The 20,000-nt window shown below is 31.7% G+C and overlaps 1 protein-coding gene across 2 annotated transcripts in view; it reads left to right on the forward strand.

The window, feature by feature from the left end:
- Positions 1-20,000, forward strand: part of plxnb2b (plexin b2b) — a 325,846-nt gene that overhangs the window by 265,468 nt on the left and 40,378 nt on the right. For both annotated transcript variants that reach the window (NM_001423669.1, NM_001197316.2), the window contains 9 exon segments: positions 1,837-1,948; positions 2,373-2,484; positions 5,101-5,202; positions 7,110-7,202; positions 8,620-8,707; positions 11,535-11,698; positions 13,736-13,884; positions 17,611-17,722; positions 19,618-19,754. In NM_001423669.1, coding sequence (NP_001410598.1) covers positions 1,837-1,948; positions 2,373-2,484; positions 5,101-5,202; positions 7,110-7,202; positions 8,620-8,707; positions 11,535-11,698; positions 13,736-13,884; positions 17,611-17,722; positions 19,618-19,754 — 1,069 coding nt within the window.

Consider the following 20,000-nt stretch of genomic DNA (forward strand, 5'->3'; position numbering starts at 1 on the left):
ATGTTCATGTTTCTTAAGCCCTATTCGGTTGGTAATTGTTTCTCAGGGGGATGTAAAGGATTTTAGCCATTATCAGGGGTGTAGATGGTGACTTTGTTGTTTTATTTTTCTCTCAAGCTCATGTGAAAATCCCTAGCTTAATTACTTACTGTTTTTTGACAGGGTTGTGTCATTTAACTTCTATTAGTTTCTAATAACACTTCTGTAAAGTTTCTATAAAAGATCGATCTAAAAGTCATTTGTAAACTTTTTTGGCCCCTGAAACACACCAAACTGTTGGTCCCCAGGCCGAACTTTTTTGTAAGTTTCGGTTTCAGTCACCCGCTGTGGTTTTAAAAATACTCATGTTTATGTGGACAAGACCTTAATTTCTGTGTACTCTGTTTATTACTGACTAGCTAACACAAGCTAACATTTTTATGGTTGTTGTTAGGTTTTATCGTAGAATTAAAAAAAGCTGTAAAAGAGAATTCAGCTATTTTGTTCCACTGTTGTTAATGTTATCGTTAGTTTTAATCTTCAGGGATATTGTTCCTTTGTGCTTGTATTGTTTGTTTTTATCGAAAAAAAAATGCTCTAAATGCGATGTCAGCCGTTTTGTTCCTTTGTGTTTGTATTGTTTGTTTTTATCATAGAAAAATGTTCAAATTTGTTCAAATTTGATTTCAGCAATGTTGTTTCTTTGTGTTTGCATTATTAGTTTTTATCATAGCAAAATAGCTCTAAACGCGATTCCAGTGATTTTGTTCCTTTGTGTTCGTATTGTTACTTTTTATTGTAAAAAAAATAGCTCTACGTCGATTACTTAAATTTTGTTCCTTTGTGCTCGCATTGTTTGTTTTTATCATTGAAAAAATTATCTAAATCTAATTACTGTGATTTTGTTTCTCAGTGCTCTTATTGTTCGTTTTTATTGCAGAAAAATAGCTCTAAATGCAATTTCAGCGATTTAGTTCCTTTGTGTTTGTATTGTTAGTTTTTATCATAGAAAAATAGCTCTAAATGCGGTTTCAGCGATTTAGTTCCTTTGTGTTGTAATGTTCATTTTTGATTTAAAAATAGCTCTAAATACGATTTTCACGATTTTGTTCCTCTATGTTTGCATTGTTAGTTTTTTATCGTGGGGAAAAAATGCTCCACATGCGATTTCAGCGATGTTGTTCCTTTGTGGTGGTATAGTTTTTTATAGTTGAAAAAATGCTCTAAATGCGATTTCAGCTAATTTGTTTCTCAGTTGTTAATGTTGTCACTAGTTTTATCATAGAAAAATTGTAAAACGTGTTTTCTATTTTATACTATTTGTTAACTTTTACATTATTGTATATATGTTGTAGAGCGACCCTGAGTTTCTTGAAAGGCACTTTAAATAAAATTTATTTTTATTATTATTATTATTATTATTATTATTATTATAAAAAGGGAGCAGTTAATGAAAACAGAAGAGGCGATTTTAAGTCTCTCTTTCATCACTGCATAATTCAGAAAATACTGCGAGCAGCCAGAAAAAAAAAAAAAAATGTTCATAATAAAAACTTTCAGGATACAGATACAAACAAAGCTGTGAAGTTTAGTGTGTGTGAGAGCTGCTAAAATACAGATGTATGACTCTCTTTGTGAAATCCGCCTTTAAATACAGTACCTAACATTATTTTAACTGAAATCCACAGAAAAATATTAATAAAGTGTGATGAAGTAAACGCCTCAAAGTGCATTTTGCATGCTTTCTTGCTATTCGACTGAAAAAAAAGTCAGTTTCTGCTGCTGTATCTTTAAGGCATCAGTATGCAAATGACCCTTAATCTGACTGGTTAACCTCCTCCTCTTTTCTTTCTCCAGATTTCGTGGCGGTTCCGGTCCAAATCTATGTGAATGTTAGCGTGAAAGTGGCGTCCAGCGAATACAAGTTCTACAACTGCGCCGCGGCCATCCAGAAAGCACAAAACACACCGTACGTCTGCTATTATCTGTGTATGTGTGTGCGCTTTATGCTGACACCACTGTGTGTATAATGAATACGAGCATCTGTAACGATGAGGTTTACTCAGAAATTGTAATGCATCACCCAAACTGCGATTGAATTTGCTTCTATAGAGACTTGCTTACGTTGCTCAGGGTTTTTTATTTTTTTATTTCCCCTCCAAGAGCAGGAAATTGCTTTCGTTTCTCATTCATTCATCACACATGAAAGTCGATCTCTCATCTTTTTTTTCTTTTTTTTTCCCCTCTCCTTGTGTTTTTTAAGAGCTCGGGGACATTGCTGATGAATGAGTATTATTTGAAGTGCGCTGGGAGTGTGTGTTTTTACTGCAAACATTTACACGCTGATGAAAAATGTAAGTGTATCCAAAATAAAAAAAAAAATCTGTGCGCAGATGCACCTCGTGTGTGAGCAGCTCTTGGGGATGTCAGTGGAACGTCGCCGCACACACCTGCACGGACCTGAGCGACGCTGAAACCGGAACTAATATCATCAAGCAGAGACAGGTGATGCAGAATGATGCCACTTCCATATGGAGACATGCTGGACTGTATGTGCTGTTATTTCCTAAATGATGTTTAACAGAGCACGGAATTTTTCACAGTATTTCCTATAATATTTTTTCTTCTGGAGAAAGTCTTGTTTCTTTTATTTCAGCTAAAATAAAATCAGTTTAATATTTTTTTAAAACCATTTTAAGGTTAATATTATTAGCCCCCTTAAGCTATATTTTTATGAAGTTTTACCCTAATTTAGCCTTTAAATTGTACATTCTACATTACCTTGTACATTTAGATTGTATGAATATACATTAATCGCATCCAGCATATAGGTTTGTATATAAATATATCTGAAAAATTATATATAAATGTACTATCTAGTAAACATTTTTGTTTAATATAGTTTTGTTTTTATGTATAAGTGTGTATTAAATATACAAAATGAAAATAAATTAATTAAAATAAAAATTATGTGTTTATTTTTTACCGATATGTCACATTAAAAACAAAATTTTAGTTCTGATCATTTTTCTTACCCTTCATATTTATTTATTGGTTTGTTTGTTTATTTATTTATTTTTATACAAATATTTAAATTTCTTTAAGTATTTTTTTAAAAAGGTATACATAAAAAGTAAATAAATTAAGTAAAAAATGTTTACTTATTTATTTTTATTTATTTCACACATATATTACATTCAAATCAAACTTTTATTATGTATTATAATAAAAGCTATACATTATTGCCCAGAACCTAATATTCATTTATTTATTTATTTATTTTTATACATATAATACCTAATTTCTTTAAGTATTTTAATAAAGCTATACATAATTAAAAATGAATAAATTAATTTTAAAAAAAGCATTTATTTATTTATTTCACACATTTATAACGTTAAAAACAAACTTCTACTTTGTATTTTAATAAAAGCTATGCATTATTAAAAAACATTTATTTGAAAAAATTTTCTATTTTCTATTTTGTTTAAGTATTTTTAATAAAGCTATAAATAACTTAAAAATGAATAAAATAAGCCCAGCTTAATATTTGCTTATTTTTGTGCTTAATATTTGCTTATTTTTTATACATAAATAATATTTAATTTCTTTAAGTGTATTTTTAATAAAGCTATACATAATAAAAATAATAATTAAACAAAATATTTATTTATTAATTTATTTATTTCACACATATATTACATTAAAACAAACTTTTATTTTGGTTGTGATAATTTTTTTTGCCCAGTACCTAATATTTATTTATTTATTTATTTATTTGTTCATTTATTTATTTATGTTTATACGTATACTATTTAAATTTCTTTAAGTATTTTAAAAATGCTATACATAATAATAAAATGAATAAAACATTTTTTGTTTGTTTATATATTTCACAGATATATTACATTAAAAACAAACTTTTATTTTGGTTGTGATTATATGCCTAGCAATGTTCATTTTTGTACATATAATAATTACATTTCCTAATGAATTACTTAAAAATATAGATTTATTTATTTATTTATTTATTTCACCGATATATTACATTAAAAACAAACTTTTATTTTGGTTCTGATCATTTTTTTGCCCAGCACTTAATATATATACATTTCTTTCTTTTTTTTTTTTTTTAACAAAGCTATACATGATAAAAACATTAAGTAATTAATTATATAATCAATTTATATTTAATTATTTCACAGATATATTACATTAAAACAAACTTTTACTTTGGTTGTGATAACTTTTTTGCCCAGCACTTCATATTTATTTTTTTCATATATATTTTAATTTCTTTAGCTATTCATTTTTAATAAAGCTAAAAGGCTGATGTTAGAGACACATTTAAATACGTTCAGTGTTACTTTTGGAGTATCTATGCATTGATATTAATATGGATTTCACGTACTCGGGCAATTAAATACTCATTATTTAAATTACTTTTCAGACAAAGCTATTAGAAAAGTCATTTAAATACAATATTAATGATGTAATTAGTATATCATGACTTTTTCAAAATAGCTGACCCAACACCCATTTCTCCACATATGAAATACTAAGAATAAAATGCTGTAAATATGTCATTTATGAATGCATTTGATCCCATTTCCCTCCAACAGTCCAGTGTTTTTAATAGGAATGAGAGTAAAAAACATAAAACATTCAACAGTACATGTTTTAGCAAAGTCTTACAGACGGAAGAAGCAAAAAAACAAAGCCATCATGCATGTATGAAGTAAACATTTCCGAAAGCATAAAGCTGAATATGGATACCCGGAGCCAGCAGTTTCAGAAATGTCTTTACTCTGAGTGTATTTTGCGATGAAATGGACACAAAGTCGATGTCTTTCCTCAGAAAGTTAAATGCAGAATCAGCACAAGCACAAACAGAAAAACGCATTGAAAGAAATGTATTATGGGTAATTATGCAATTAGAGAGCGTGGCCAGTGTCAGCGAGGATGTATTAGATCTCAGCTGTAAATAAACATGAGCGTCATCGCGGTTAATGAGTTTTTCAGTTTCAGTGGATGTTCACTGATTAATGATGGGCTGTAAATGAAGAACGACTCAGATTGTGTTGATTAAATGTGAGTTCTCCGTCTTCTCTGTGTCTGCAGAATAAAAGCTGCCCGCGCTTCGAGAATCCCGATCCCGTCCTCATCCCGGTCGGATATAAAACACGGATCAGTTTCGAAGGCATTAATTTGGACCCGTATAAGGTGAGATTTATGTCCTGTAGCAAATGTTATGATTCAATGACTCAAGAGATGCAGCTTAGAAATGAAATTATCTAAAGAAAACATGTTAAAATAAGTACAATTCTATTAAAGAATACATTTATTTATAGTGCTTGTTATAAATATTCATAATTTCGGAGATTCAGCACGTTCAGCGATCAGCCTGTCATATTGAGCAGAGCAAAGACGGTTGACGTTCCGCCACAAGATGGCGACAGAGACTGCATAATAAGTCCTTATGGGTAGAGAAACTCAGCATATGTTGAATTCATCCTAAGACATTTTAAGCCGATCTTCCTCTCTTGTATGTTGTAGTGCTGTATTTATACCATAATAATCTGCTAGTGTTTGCTTTGCTTTGGCTTTGTCAGGGTTAATTATTGTAATCTCCTGATTGCAATAGAGAAATCCTGGGAAATCTCTGTAGACTGATGGTATATCATGCTCTTATTTATATGAACTTAATTATCAATATATTATATAATTAATTAATTCATATTTTAAAATTATTAAATATTATAATAAATCTAAAAATAACACAATTGTACAGAATAGCAATAAAATGTAATGTTGCATGTTTAATAATATCTGCATATTAACATCCACTGAGAAAAGTTAACAACTTAAAGTAGTTCAGTTTTATTTTATTATACAAATTCAAACTTATTCTACAAAACAGTATTGTTTTAATTTATGTAGCAAAATCACACGATGTATATTGTTTTGTATTTAAATAAGTAATCTCTGTTCTTAATATATAATTACAAATATTAAATTATTATTATTTTGATTTTATAAAAATGCACAAAATAAATAAATATATTATTAAAATATTTTTTTCTATTTAAATTGAAATAGGTAATTTTTCCACTTTTAACTATAAATTTAAAAATTACATAGTATATAATTATTAATTGCAATTAATATTAATGATTTTACAAAAACTGGTCAGAATAAATAAATATACTATTAAATTATTACAATTAAAATGTTATTTTAATTTAAATAAAAATAAGTAATCTCTTTACTTTTAACTATATACTGTATAAATACAAATAATATATATTTATTAATTCTATTAAATATTTTAGATTTTTTTTAAAATGTACAGAATAAATCAATATATTATATTATTAAGATTTAACATTTTATTTTAATAATATTTAAATATATAATAATATAATATTTTATAATAATAGTTCAATTTAACTAGGTAATTTCTTTACTTTTAACTATATACCGTATAATTACAAATAATTTATAATTATTCATTCCATTAACTATTTATGATTTTTCAAAAATAAATCAATATATTCAATTATTAATGTTTAACATTTAATTGTAACAATAATAGTTAAATAATATAAAATAATATATAATAACATTTAAATTTAACTAGGTAATCTTTTCACTTTTACTATATATTGTATAATTTTAAATAATATATAATTATTAATTAAACATTAAATATTTATGATTTTACCAAAAAAAAACTGAGAATAAATAAATATATTATTAAATTATTGATAAATAATTAATAAAATTAACAAACAGATCTTTCAAATTAAGTTTCTTCAAGGTCTTTTATTAGTACAAAGAAGCTTCTTTTATATAATCAGGTGGATTAAAGTTAGGCTTAACTTGTTAAATTAACTACATAAGCGGTAACTCAAGGTCACAGGATTATAGTTCAGAAATATCCTTGAATAATTATATTTTGCATTACATTTCTATTGTTTTCAGTATGATAAATGTGATACAAAAATACAGATTTTCCCTTTAATAATTTCTATCTGCGTTTGACTCTTTCCATCATTTTCTGTTTTCCTGTTTTGTTGTTGTTGTTGTTGTATTTTTTTCTGATATGAATCATTTTTGTGCTTCTGCAGGGTCGTGATTTCACCATCGGGACCGAGTTGATGAGGGGTGAGGAAGACGTCAACACAGAATCAGGCCCTTTCTACTCTTTCAGCGGATACATGGTGCGTTTCACACACAGTTAAAGGGACAGTTCACCCCAAAATGAACATAAACCTTAAATAACTTCTTTATTCTGTTGAACACAAAAGAAGATATTTTAAAGAAAGTTAGAAAGAAACAGCCATTGACATTGATAGTAAAAAAAAAAAAAAATTTATATGGAGAAGTCAGTGGCTACCGGCTTCCAACATTCTACAGATTATCTTCTTTTATGTTCAATGGGTAAAAAAATCAAGCACATTTATACCCTACTTTTTTAACATAGACATAAAAATGACGTTGCACTTGAATGATCTTCAATGGTTTTTGTCGTTTTAAAGGTGACAGATGTCAGATTGTAGTTCGAAAAGGGAAATAAAACTGCACTATTATCTTTATGAAAATATTAAAACAAATATATATTTGATTATATTATATTTACAAAACCTGTTTAAGCATAAGATTGACCGAAAATCAAAGCTTTGACATTATATTCCATATTTGAAATTGAAAAAGAGCTTTCAGTAAAATCAGTTTAGCTGCAGTACCAAACATACAGTTTCCATTGATGACCATACAAGAACGTACTTACCCCCTATGTTTTAAGGGAATACTAATCTTATTTTGTTCAAACTTTTGACAGTATTTGTAAAATAGTCGTCAAATTCTAAAGTATTATGAGATATTTGGTGATATTTTGATTGAATTTATCCTCTTAAAAACAATTTACATGTGGATTGCTGTAGCAAAGTAATGCTTTAACACTCTGGCGAGTATATGTTTGTTTTTAAGTGAATAAATAACCATTGCTCAGTATTATCTATCAAAAATTACTCACCAGAAATGGATACTGGAAATGTTAAGCTTTTAAGTGATATGTAGTTTGTCATGATTCCTTTAGGTATAGACTAAAATATTTTGCTTTAAAAATGTAACCGTAAATGACTCCACAGGTTGTAAATGGATAGTAAATGAGTTTTAATCAAATCCACCTCCTACGTAACCAAAAAAACTAAAAACACTGGTTAAATATGTATTTAAAATTCTTAGACCTTTCCAACGATATATAGTTTGTCATGATTAGATTAGGATTTAATTGCCAAAAAGGGGATGTAAACTTTTGGCAGTGAAGGGGTTAAAAGTGCAAGCTGAGTAAATTATTTTTGATGAACCGGTTCTTTAACTCAGACTGTACCATTTGTGTACTTTAAATCTGTTCATATAAAAACACCTGCCAAGCAATTACCAACAGAAAAGGTCTCTGACCCAAACTGCAGTGTCTGTTTTTGGGAGTTTGTGATTCTAGCGCCCCCTGTTGGTGGTTGAGCTCAGAGCAGAAATCGCCTGCTTTTCTGACTGCCTGTGGCCACAGAGAGGAATATTTGTATCTGAGTTGATGCTTGTGTCCAGATGACTCACTCTGTGCTCCGTCTCTTCCAGTTCTCCTTCGATAAAGCTCACGAAACCAGCGTTCTGTTCCACGTACGGGACAAACACACGGGCAAGAAGATCGACAGCAGCCTTAATGGTAAACAGTCACTCGCCTTAAAGGGACAGTTCACTGAAAGACTTGTATGCTGTAAAGTCCACATGCAATCAAAACTAAGCATATTGATTTTGTTAGCTTACATTGCTAGTTTTGTGGTGAACAAGTCATCTGCACATGTCATCAAGAGAAAAAAAAAAACAATGTGTCTGCACTTGTAATCTTTAATTGAAATCTGAAAATGCCCTTCCTCTTTGTTTTCAGTTCAATTCTCAGATTAGGTCTGTCTAAGGCAGGGGTCACCAATCTCGGTCCTGGAGGGCCAGTGTCCCTGCAGGATTTAGCTCCAACTTGCTTTTACACACCTGCCTGGATGTTTCAAGTATACCTAGTATGACCTTGATTAGCTTGTTCAGGTGTTTTTGATTAGGGTTGGAGCTAAAATCTGCAGGAAACCGAAAATGACAAAATGTAAATGTAAGGTATTGGGTGTGGCTAACATACTTAAACCACACCCCTTCAACTGTCAGTTTTGACAACAGACAGAAATGATAAAAAGCAGTCTCTTGGGTTGTAATAACCTTTTTCTTATTTCTGAATAAAATGCCTTCTTTACTACATCCAATCAGCTCGCAGTAAAAAAGCAAGCCAGGCCTGCTGTTTTCTTATTTTATATTCCGTTTCTCTCAGAACTGCGTCTCAATACGAAACAAAATAAGTAAACGGTAGCAGCTTCCAGTTCATGCGGACTTTAATATAATGCAAATAATGCCTTTTTGTGTAGTAGGGGAAAAAAACACACATTTAAGTTATTTAAAAAAAATACCATAGGTGCCATCATTATTTTCTATAATGTAATCTGTTGTAAAATGCAACACAACTGGGGATAAAAGATTATTCTTGATTAAATGCATTCAAAAGAAAAGTTTGTTTTGACATTATGTATTTATGTGTATTAGGTATATTTATATTTTTATATATTTATATGTGTTTATATTTATGTACAGTATATGGGATACACAGACATACATAGATACAATTCAATACAAAACAATTTTGTTACATAGATCTTTAAATTTATATATAATTTATGTCATATCTAAATATAAATAAACATTTTCTAAACTATATGCATGCGTGCGTGTGTGCGTGCGTGCATGCGTGCGTGTGTGTGTGTGTGTGTTTTAAGAATTATTTGCCACTGTTTATTTTTTTTCCCCAATTTCTGTTTAATGAAGAGAAGAATTTGTCAACACATTTCTAAACATAATAGTTTTAATAACTCATCTCTAATAACTGATTTATTTTATCTTTGTCATAATGACAGTAAATAATATTTTACTTGATATTTTTCAAGACACTTCTATACAGCTTAAAGTGACATTTAAAGGCTTAACTAGGGTAATTAGGTTAACTAGCCAGGTAAGGGTAATTAGGCAAGTCTATAACGATGGTTTGTTCTGTAGACTATCGAAAAAAATATAGCTTAATGGGGCTAATAATTTTGACCTTAAAATGGTAGACAAAAAAATTCTAAACTGTTTTTATTCTTGCTGAAATAAATCAAATCAGACTTTCTCCAGAAGAAAAAATATTATCAGACATACTGTGAAAATTTCCTTGCTCTGTTAAACATCATTTGGGAAATATTTAAAAAAGAAAAAAAATCTAAGCGGGGCTAATAATTCTGACTTCAACTGTACATAATAAATATACACAGTATACACATATATTTTGTCAAAACAAACCTTTGTTTTGGATTGTTTTGGATGGATTAATCATGATTTTTTTTCTGAATATTTGTAATTACTTGATTTTGGTCTGTGCAGTTTATCAAAATTTAATTACGGTTTCAACGTTTTATCTCGATTAGTTTTTTTTTTTCATAATCATTGGAGGCCAAAATCAAAACCGTAATTAAATTTTGATTAATAAGCATAGCCCTAAATCAGGTAATTACAAATATTCCCAAATATTAAAGTTTTATCTTAATAACACAGTTTAGTTTTTGTCATAGTTAGCTTTCCTTTTAAAACATGTCTGTTTAGTTTTGATCAGTTATTTCAGTTTTACTTTCACTTATTTACACTACAAAAAGTAACGACAACTAAATATTTTGTTACTTTAACTCTTTTAAATCAGCTGATCAGGCTTCAGCCACTTCATTTTGTTTTCATACAAAGGTTAACTTAATATTTTGGATGATATAAGTTGGGATGACTAGAAAAGTTGTCAATATTTGTTTTGCAGTGCAGTTTACTAAGTTAAACTAAATAGTGGTAGCTAGTTTTTTTTGTTTTTTATTTACATATATTTTACATACAGTTGAAGTCAGAATTATTAGCCTCCCTGAATTATTACACCCGTACTATACACACCTGTATATTTTTTTCCCAATTTCTGTTTATCGGGGAGAAGATTTTCAACACATTTCTAATTATAATAGTTTTAATAACTCATCTCTAATAACTGATTTATTTTATCTTGGTCATGATGATAGTAAATAATATTTGACTAGATATTATTCAGGATACAAGTATTCAGCTTAAAGTGACAATCAAAAATAAATATTTCTTAAAGAGGCTAATAATATTGACCTTAATATGGTTTAAAAACTTAAAAACTGCTTTTCTTCTAGCTAAAATAAAAACAAATAAGATTTTCTCCAGAAGAAAAACTGTTATAGGAAATACTGTGAAAAATTTCTTGCTCTGTTCAACATAATTTAGGAAATATTTGAAAAATGAACAAAAATTCATAGGAGGGTGAATAATTTTGACTTCAACTGTATATATGACGCATATCAAGTAGCAAAAACATTCCTCGGTCTGGTTTTGACAGTGTTTGTTGTCTCTCTGCTGTGTTTCAGTGACTCTCTACAACTGTTCTCTGGGTCGTGAAGACTGCAGCTTGTGTAAAAACGCAGACCCCAAATACCAGTGTGTGTGGTGCCGTCAGACCAGCGCGTGTGTGTACGAGCAGCTCTGTGCCTCCAGAGAGTCCGTCGAGTGTCCCGACCCGCAGATCACAGACGTGAGTCTCTCAATACACCAACGCTCAAAACACACCTCACAAACGTCAGACCGAGACCTTTCACATTTTTACTGAACACACGAGAGTACAAGTCAATAGAAAGATCCGATCTGTTCAGGTGACTGACAGGAGTACGGAAAACATTTATTTAATTTGCTGTTTCCCAGTACTGGGTTGCGGCTGGAAAGGCATCCGCTGTGTAAAACATATGCTGTAATAGTTGACGGTTCATTCCGCTGTGATGACCACAGATAAATAAGGGATTGAGCCGAAGAAAAAATGAATGAATGTTGTTTCCCATATATAAATCTGAGACATGGAAATATATGCAAGTTACATAAATAGCATAGAAGTTCATGTTTGGATTTCACATATGAAAAATATTAAAATATGCAAAATATTTCAAAAATTGCAGTTTATAACCATTGAAATCACAAATATGTATATTCATTAATTTGTTTTCCTTCGGCTTAGTCCCTTTATTCATCAGGGATTGCCACAGGAGAATGAACCGCCAACTATTCTAGCATATGTTTTACACAGCGAATGCCCTTTCCAGCTGCAACCCAGTACAGGGAAACACCCATACACACTTATTCACACACATACACTACGGCCAATTTCTTTCACTTATTTTCTTTTCGGTTTAGTCACATTATTAACCAGTGGGTCACCACAGCGGAATGAACCGCCAACTTATCTAGCATCTGTTTTATGCAGCAGATGCCCTTCCAGCTGCAACTTATCACTGGGAAACACCCATACACTTTCATTCACACGCATACACTACGGACAATTTCATTCATAGATTTTCAGTTCGGCTTAGTCCTTTTATTAATCTGGGGTCGCCACAGCGGAATGAACCACCAACTATTTTAACATATGTTTTACACAGCGAATGCCCTTCCAGCTGCAACCCATCACTTGAAAACACCCATACACTCTCATTCACACACATACTCTACAGACTATTTAGCTTACTCAATTCACCTACAGCGCTTGTCTTTGGACTTGTGGTGGAAACCGGAGCACCCGGAGGGAACCCACGCCAACACTGGGAGAACATGCAAACTCTACACAGAAATGCCAACTGACACAACCGGGACTCGAATCGTCAGCCTTCTTGCTGTGAAGTGACAGTGCTAAACACTGAGCCACCGTGTCGCCCATAATCAAATATGCATGTCCACATAAATTCATGTATGGCCGTATATATGAAGACGTATATAAAATTATACCTAATATATGTAAATGTTTGTAATTCCAATTGAATGGGAAAAAATTGTATATGTAAATGACTAGTTTGCAATATTTTGAAATATACACCACCTGACAAAAAGTTTGTCGTCAATCCCAGTTGTAAGAGCAACTCATAATAACTTGACTTCTAGTTGATCATTTGGAAAAGTGGCAGAAGGTCGATTTTTCGGATGAATCATCTGTTGAACATCCCAACCACCACAAATACTGCAGAAGACCTACTGGAACCCGTATGCACCAAAGATTCACACAGAAATAAGTTTGGTGAATGTAAAATCATGGATTGGGGTTACATTCAGTATGGGGGCGTGTGAGAGATCTGCAGAGCGGATGATCAACATCAACAGCCTGAGGTATCAAGACATTTGTGCTGCCCATTACTTCAGGGTGCTTCAGGATTGGCCAGCCCAGTTGAACAGACATGAACATAATTGAGCATGTTGGGGGGTAAGATATAGGAGGATGCATTGAAGATGAATTCAAAGAGATTCAAGTTGCATACACTGTACAAAAATGCTGGGTTCCACACAATTGATATGTGGACACCTTAATAAGTGGATTGAACATAAAAACAGGAAAGTTGTCCTCCCCAAAAAACTCAAGTATTGTGTCAGCTTATTTTATGTAAGTAGTTGAACAAACAGTAAACAACATTTTGATGATATTTTTCTATATATGTGAAATCCAAGTCTGAACTTGTATGTCATTTATGTAATTTGCATACATCGCCATATATCATATTTCTGTATGCTGTATGCTTGCTGGAATGTGTTTCAGATCACACCGAGATTCGGGCCCCTGAAGGGGGGAATCGCCGTCACTATTAAAGGCTCAAATTTGGGCATTCAGAAAGACGACATTAAAAACATCACAGTGGCCGGAGTCAACTGCAGACATCTGCGGGAGCGATATTCCGTCTCAACCAGGTAATCCAATTGACTGAGAGCATCCTTTAATTTTAATTGTGGCAATTCTGTGACTGTCGATTTAAATTCAAATAAGATTGTTCAAAAGAGGGCGGAGCTACTAATGCCTGTGTGTCAGCATAGTGGCAGATTCAAAAACAGGGCTAACTTTCTATGCTAATGAGGGAGAGATGGTCACTAGTGGGCGGGGCTTTCCCCCTCTGATGACACGTACAAAGGGAGAATGTCAATTAAAGTGTTTCTGCAGCCTGTTTTTATCAAGTGTGATTACAACAAATCAAATTGATCAATTTTGACCATTAGCAGCTGGTTATATTCACACACTTTCACCACACAACTGTTTAAACCCCTATTAAAAGGGATTTTTGCATAATAGGTCCCCTTGTGAGGTAAACGAACAGCAGATTTTCATTTCAGACTGAACCATCTCTTTAACGAACCCCAAACCCTCATTCATTACACTCGTGTCCAATAAAACTGATCTTCTGTCCTTATAGTCTGCGCATCAGCCTCCTCAGAGCTGCTTTACCATTCTATAAATGATCTCCGAGCTCAAAAGACATTGCGCATTTTAGTGAAAACGAATTGGATTCGTGCATTTTAGCGAAACGAATTGGATTCCCACATTTTTCCGTAAAATAATTGGATTTGCGAAAACAAATTGGATTAGCGCAATTTAGCGAAAACAAATTGGATTTACGTATTTTAGTGAAAACTAAATGGATTCCCACATTTCTCCATAAAATAATTGCATTTGCGCATTTTAGGGAAAACGAATTGGATTCCCACATTTTTCCGTAAACTAATTGGATTTGCGAAAACAAATTGGATTAGCGCCATTTAGTAAAAACTAATTAGATTTGCATATTTTAGTGAAAACTAATTGGATTCCCACATTTTTCCATAAAATAATTGGATTTGCGCATTTTAGTGAAAACGAATTGGATTCCCACATTTTTCCGTAAACTTATTGGATTTGCGCATTTTAGCGAAAACGAATTGGATTCCCACATTTTTCTGTAAACTAATTGAATTTGCGCATTTTAGTGAAAACGAATTGGATTCCCACATTTTTCCGTAAACTAATTGGATTTGCGCATTTTAGCGAAAACGAATTGGATTCCCACATTTTTCTGTAAACCAATTGAATTTGCGCATTTTAGTGAAAACGAATTGGATTCCCACATTTTTCCGTAAACTAATTGGATTTGCGCAATTTAGCGAAAACAAATTGGATTTGCACATATTAGCAAAAGAAAATTGGATTTGTGCATTTTAGCGAAAACTAATTGGATTTGCGCATTTTAGTGAATCCATTTTAGTGGAAACAAATTAATTAATTGAATTAGAAAATTGATTTTAGTTTTTCTTTTAAAACACGTCTATGTAGTTTTTATCACTTTTACTTGTTAACACTAAAAAAAGACAAAAAGTAATGACAACTAAATCTTTTATGCTACTTTAACTCATTAAAATCAATTATCACCAATGGTTCACCACTACCCTTGTAAAAGTGATTTTTGCACAATAGGTGCCCTTTAAATACAGTAGTGAAGTAAAAATACAAGTAAACGAACAGCAGATTTTCATTTCAGACTAAACCGTTTCTTTAACAAACCCTAAACCCTCATTCATTACACTCGTGTCCAATAAAACCGATCTTCTGTCCTCATAATCTGCGCATCAGCCTCCTCGGAGCTGCTTTACCATTCTGCAAACGATCTCCGAGCTCAAAAGACGCTTTCCAAAGCTGTTAGCAGGCAGACAAACACTCGCTGAAGCTGAACGCAGATAACGGCTGATGGAGAATCACTGACGCAGCCAAGCCTGACACCCCGGCCTGCGAAGAAAAAAACACACGCCGGCGTACAAATCTAGCCTTGTTCTACAAGAGCCAGAAAGCACAGGCCGACTGGAATGCGCTTTAATATTTAACGCGCATTACTGAGCCTCCGGCGCAACATCTGAAGACATTATTTGGATCATTCTTGGGGGCATTTTTTTTACACGTTCGAATTCCGACTAATTATTTTTTAATCAAGCCTCGAATGAACCAGATTTCTTAAAACGGGACGATCTCTGGAAAATCAGGCCATTGGGTAGCAGAGAGATCTGAACATTCAATTCATTCAATAGGATGACTTTATGAAGATGTATAATCAGAGTTGTAAAGTATTCATTCATAAATTAAAAATCTTTTTAGATATACATCTCACTTAATTTACTTTTATTTTCATGATTCAGATGATCATTTAACCATTTCGTATGTATTGCTAATTATAAACTCTGCTTGTATTTATTAATAATAAATACAGTTGAAGTCAAAATTATTCGCCCCACTGTTTATTTTTTTTCCCCAATTTTTGTTTAACGGAGAGAAGATGTTTTTTCAACACATTTCTAAACATAATAGTTGTAATAACTCATTTCTAATAACTGATTTATTTTATATTTGCCATTATGACAGTAAATAATATTTGACTAAATATTTTCCAAGACACTTCTAGACAGCTTAAAGTGACATTTAAAGGCTTAACTAGGTTAATTAGGTTAACTAGACAGGTTAGGGTAATTAGGCAAGTTATTGTATAACAATGGTTTGTTCTGTAGACTATTGAAAAAAATATAGCTTAAAAAGGGGCTAATAATATTGACCTTAAAAAAAAGAATATATATATATATATATATATATATATATATATATATATATATATATATATATATATATATATATATATATATATATATATATATATATATATATATATATATATATATATATGTTTATTTATGTATTTATTTATTTAAAACTGATTTTATTCTAGCTGAATTAAAACAAATAAGACTTTCTCCAGAGGAAAATATATTATCAGACATACTGTAAAAAAATTCCTTGCTCTGTTAAACATCTTTTGGGAAATATTTAAAAAAGAGAAAAAAAATTAAAAGAGGGACTAATAATTCTGACTTCAACAGTATATATGCAAATTACGTCATATTTTAGTTACCAAATACATTTTTTTCAAATGGGTTTTTTCAATAGTTAAACATTTTTGTTTATAATATGTATGTGGTCATGTTATATAATTTAATAATTGTATTTTATTTTGATTATTTAGATGAATAAATCTTTGAAGATATTTATCTTTCTAATTTTACTTTTATTTTTATAATTAGCATTATCATTAAACCATTGTGTATGTATTATAAATTCTAAGATCAGCTTGTATTTATTATTAATATATATGCAAATGACATCATATTTTAGTTACCAAATTCTTTATTTTCAAATCAGTTTTTTCAATAATTAATTAAACACTTTTATTTCGAATATATATATATATATATATATATATATATATATATATATATATATATATATATATATATATATATATATATATGTAAACATGCTATATAATTTGACAATTGTAATCTGTCTCTGAGATATATATATATATATATATATATAATTTTTATAATTAACATTTTCATTTAGCCATATGTATTATTATTATATATTATATACATTGTATATATATTATTATAAACTTGCTTGTATTTATTGTAATAATATAAATATATATTATATTTGCCCTCAAAGAAAGAAAGAAAGAAAGAAAGAAAGAAAGAAAGAAAGACTGCTTATATTAATCTGTGTGTTATTTGCCATGGTAATGTTATTACCATATATTTATTATAACTTGTGTGTGTTGTGTGTTTCAGTGTGATTTGTGAAATCGGGCCGGCGAGCTTGCGTAAAAGTGGAGTGGTGGAGATCGAGGTGGGCAGAGGAAGGAAAGGCGTGTCCTCAAAAACGGTCCAGTTCACATACAGGGTGAGTCCCTCATTACCCAGCATGCACTGCACACACATACTAACTCAGTGTAAATGAGTGTGTGTGTGCCTGGTCATATAATGTGTGTCAGGCCATATAATAAGAAGTTTTTACAGTATAAAATATGTGTGCCTATGGAAAGTCCTCATAAATCCCAAAAACCCACCTGAGTGTGTTTGTGTGTGTGATAGTGTGCATGTGTGTGTGTGGACAAGCCGTCAGGGTATGCCTGCAGGAGCGACTGATGCAATAAACCCCGATGGAGAATCACTGCTGACCACACACACACACACACACACACACATATTTCATCATATTATGTAATCATTACAATAAGATGGTAATACAGAGGTCTTGCCTGTCTTCGCTGGCTATTTCCAGCTCTGTTCCACATCTTTACTAAAACATTACAATTAATAACATGTATTAAAAATAATTAAAATATTGATCTACATTTATTTCTATTGTACGGTGTGTAGTTTAGTCTATGTATGTGTGTTTTATTTATGTAAAATCATTTATTTTAAATTATTAAATTAATTGATTTTAAATGAATAATAATGACATATAATGTGTGCATTATATATTGTTTAATACTATGTAAATTGTATTATATTATAATATGTAATATAGCGTAATTAATTCATATGATAATAAAAATTAATTAATGAATTTACTTATTTATTATTTATTTATTTTTCATTTATTTATTTAAATGGTTAAGGAAAAAAAAGAAATGCAAATACACCAAAAAAATGCTCGGTAAAAAATATTTTTAAAGGTGCAGTATCTAAGTTTGATATCCAGTGGTTGAACTAGGTATTGCACAGCTGGTTCAAAACACTTTCAAGCGCAGGTTGCCAGATTGACGACACCAACAGGAGTGTGCCTGACTGTCAAGCCTAAAGGCTGATTGAAGTCATTCATTCATTCATTCATTCATTCATTCATTTTCTTGTCGGCTTACTCCCTTTATCAATCCGGAGTCGCAACAGCGGACTTATCCAACCCAGTTGTAATTGCAACCCATCCCTGGGAAACATCCACACACACATTCACACACTATGCACAATTTAGACAATTGACCTGTACTGCCTGTCTTTGACTGTGGGGGAAACCGGAGCTCCCAGAGGAAACCCACGTGATTGCAGGGAGAACATGCAAACTCCACACAGAAACGCCAACTGAGCCGAGGCTCGAACCAGCGACCTTCTTGCTGTGAGGCGACAGCACTACCTGCTGCGTGATTTAAGTCATGTTTTAAATAAAAGCAACGACGCGATAGAAGGAATATTTTTCATATTTAGGGTGCTTTCACACCTGTGAATCGATTCATTTGTTCGGAATCAAGAATTAAATTTGTTACAGTGTTGCTCTTTGTTCTTGGTGCGGTTCGCTTTCACATGGTAAAGTTTCTAAATGGACCAAAATAGCTAAAACAAGTCATGTGTGAGTTACCTCTCCTTACATTGGTCAGAGTTTAATGGTTTATTTTGCTGTCCTGCATCCTTATTTTAATTCATGGCAATGGGCAATAAGACATTATAAGCGGAAAGCTGCGCTTTAATTTTGAATGATGACGCCCACAGACATCGTCAGCAGATATAAATCAGAGGTAAGACTCTCTCATGCGTAGCCCTTGGCTAGACTGCAGTTCAGTCAAAGTTCCTAAAGGATGAACAGCTCTCGTTAATATTTCAGCATGCTTTCACTTTCACCAGTTGTGGGTTTCAGCTGGAAGGGCATCCGCTGCATAAAACATATGCCTGAATAGTTGGCGGTTCATCCCGCTGTGGCGACCTCTGAAATAGAGACAAAACCAAAAGAAAAAGGAATGAAGAGCAGGAGTTGTCATCGTTGATTGTTGATGATGTGTGTGATGTTTGCGTCTGCAGGATCCTGTTCCTCTCAGTGTGTTTCCTAATCGAGGTCCTAAAGCTGGAGGAACCGTCCTCACTATTACTGGACAAGACCTGAACACGGCTTCAAAAGAAGACCTGCTCATCCTGGTGGGAGACGTGCCCTGCCGAGTGTGAGTACATCATGGGGAAAAAACACAACACATACTCTGACTGCAGGCTAAAACAAGCATCTGTCAGTCTGGAGATTCTGGGCTTTTCATTGTGTGTGTTTTTAAATCTAATGTAAAGAAATATTAAAACAACACTTTGAAGTGTTTCTTTTGTCGCACTTTACCCATTCGTGTCTGTCGATTTCAATTACAGCTCATATTTGTAAAGGCTGCTTTCTCCAAATGAGTTCACTGAGTCTTAGGGTG

Source organism: Danio rerio, chromosome 25, assembly GCF_049306965.1.
Source record: "Danio rerio strain Tuebingen ecotype United States chromosome 25, GRCz12tu, whole genome shotgun sequence".
Lineage (NCBI taxonomy): Eukaryota > Metazoa > Chordata > Actinopteri > Cypriniformes > Danionidae > Danio > Danio rerio.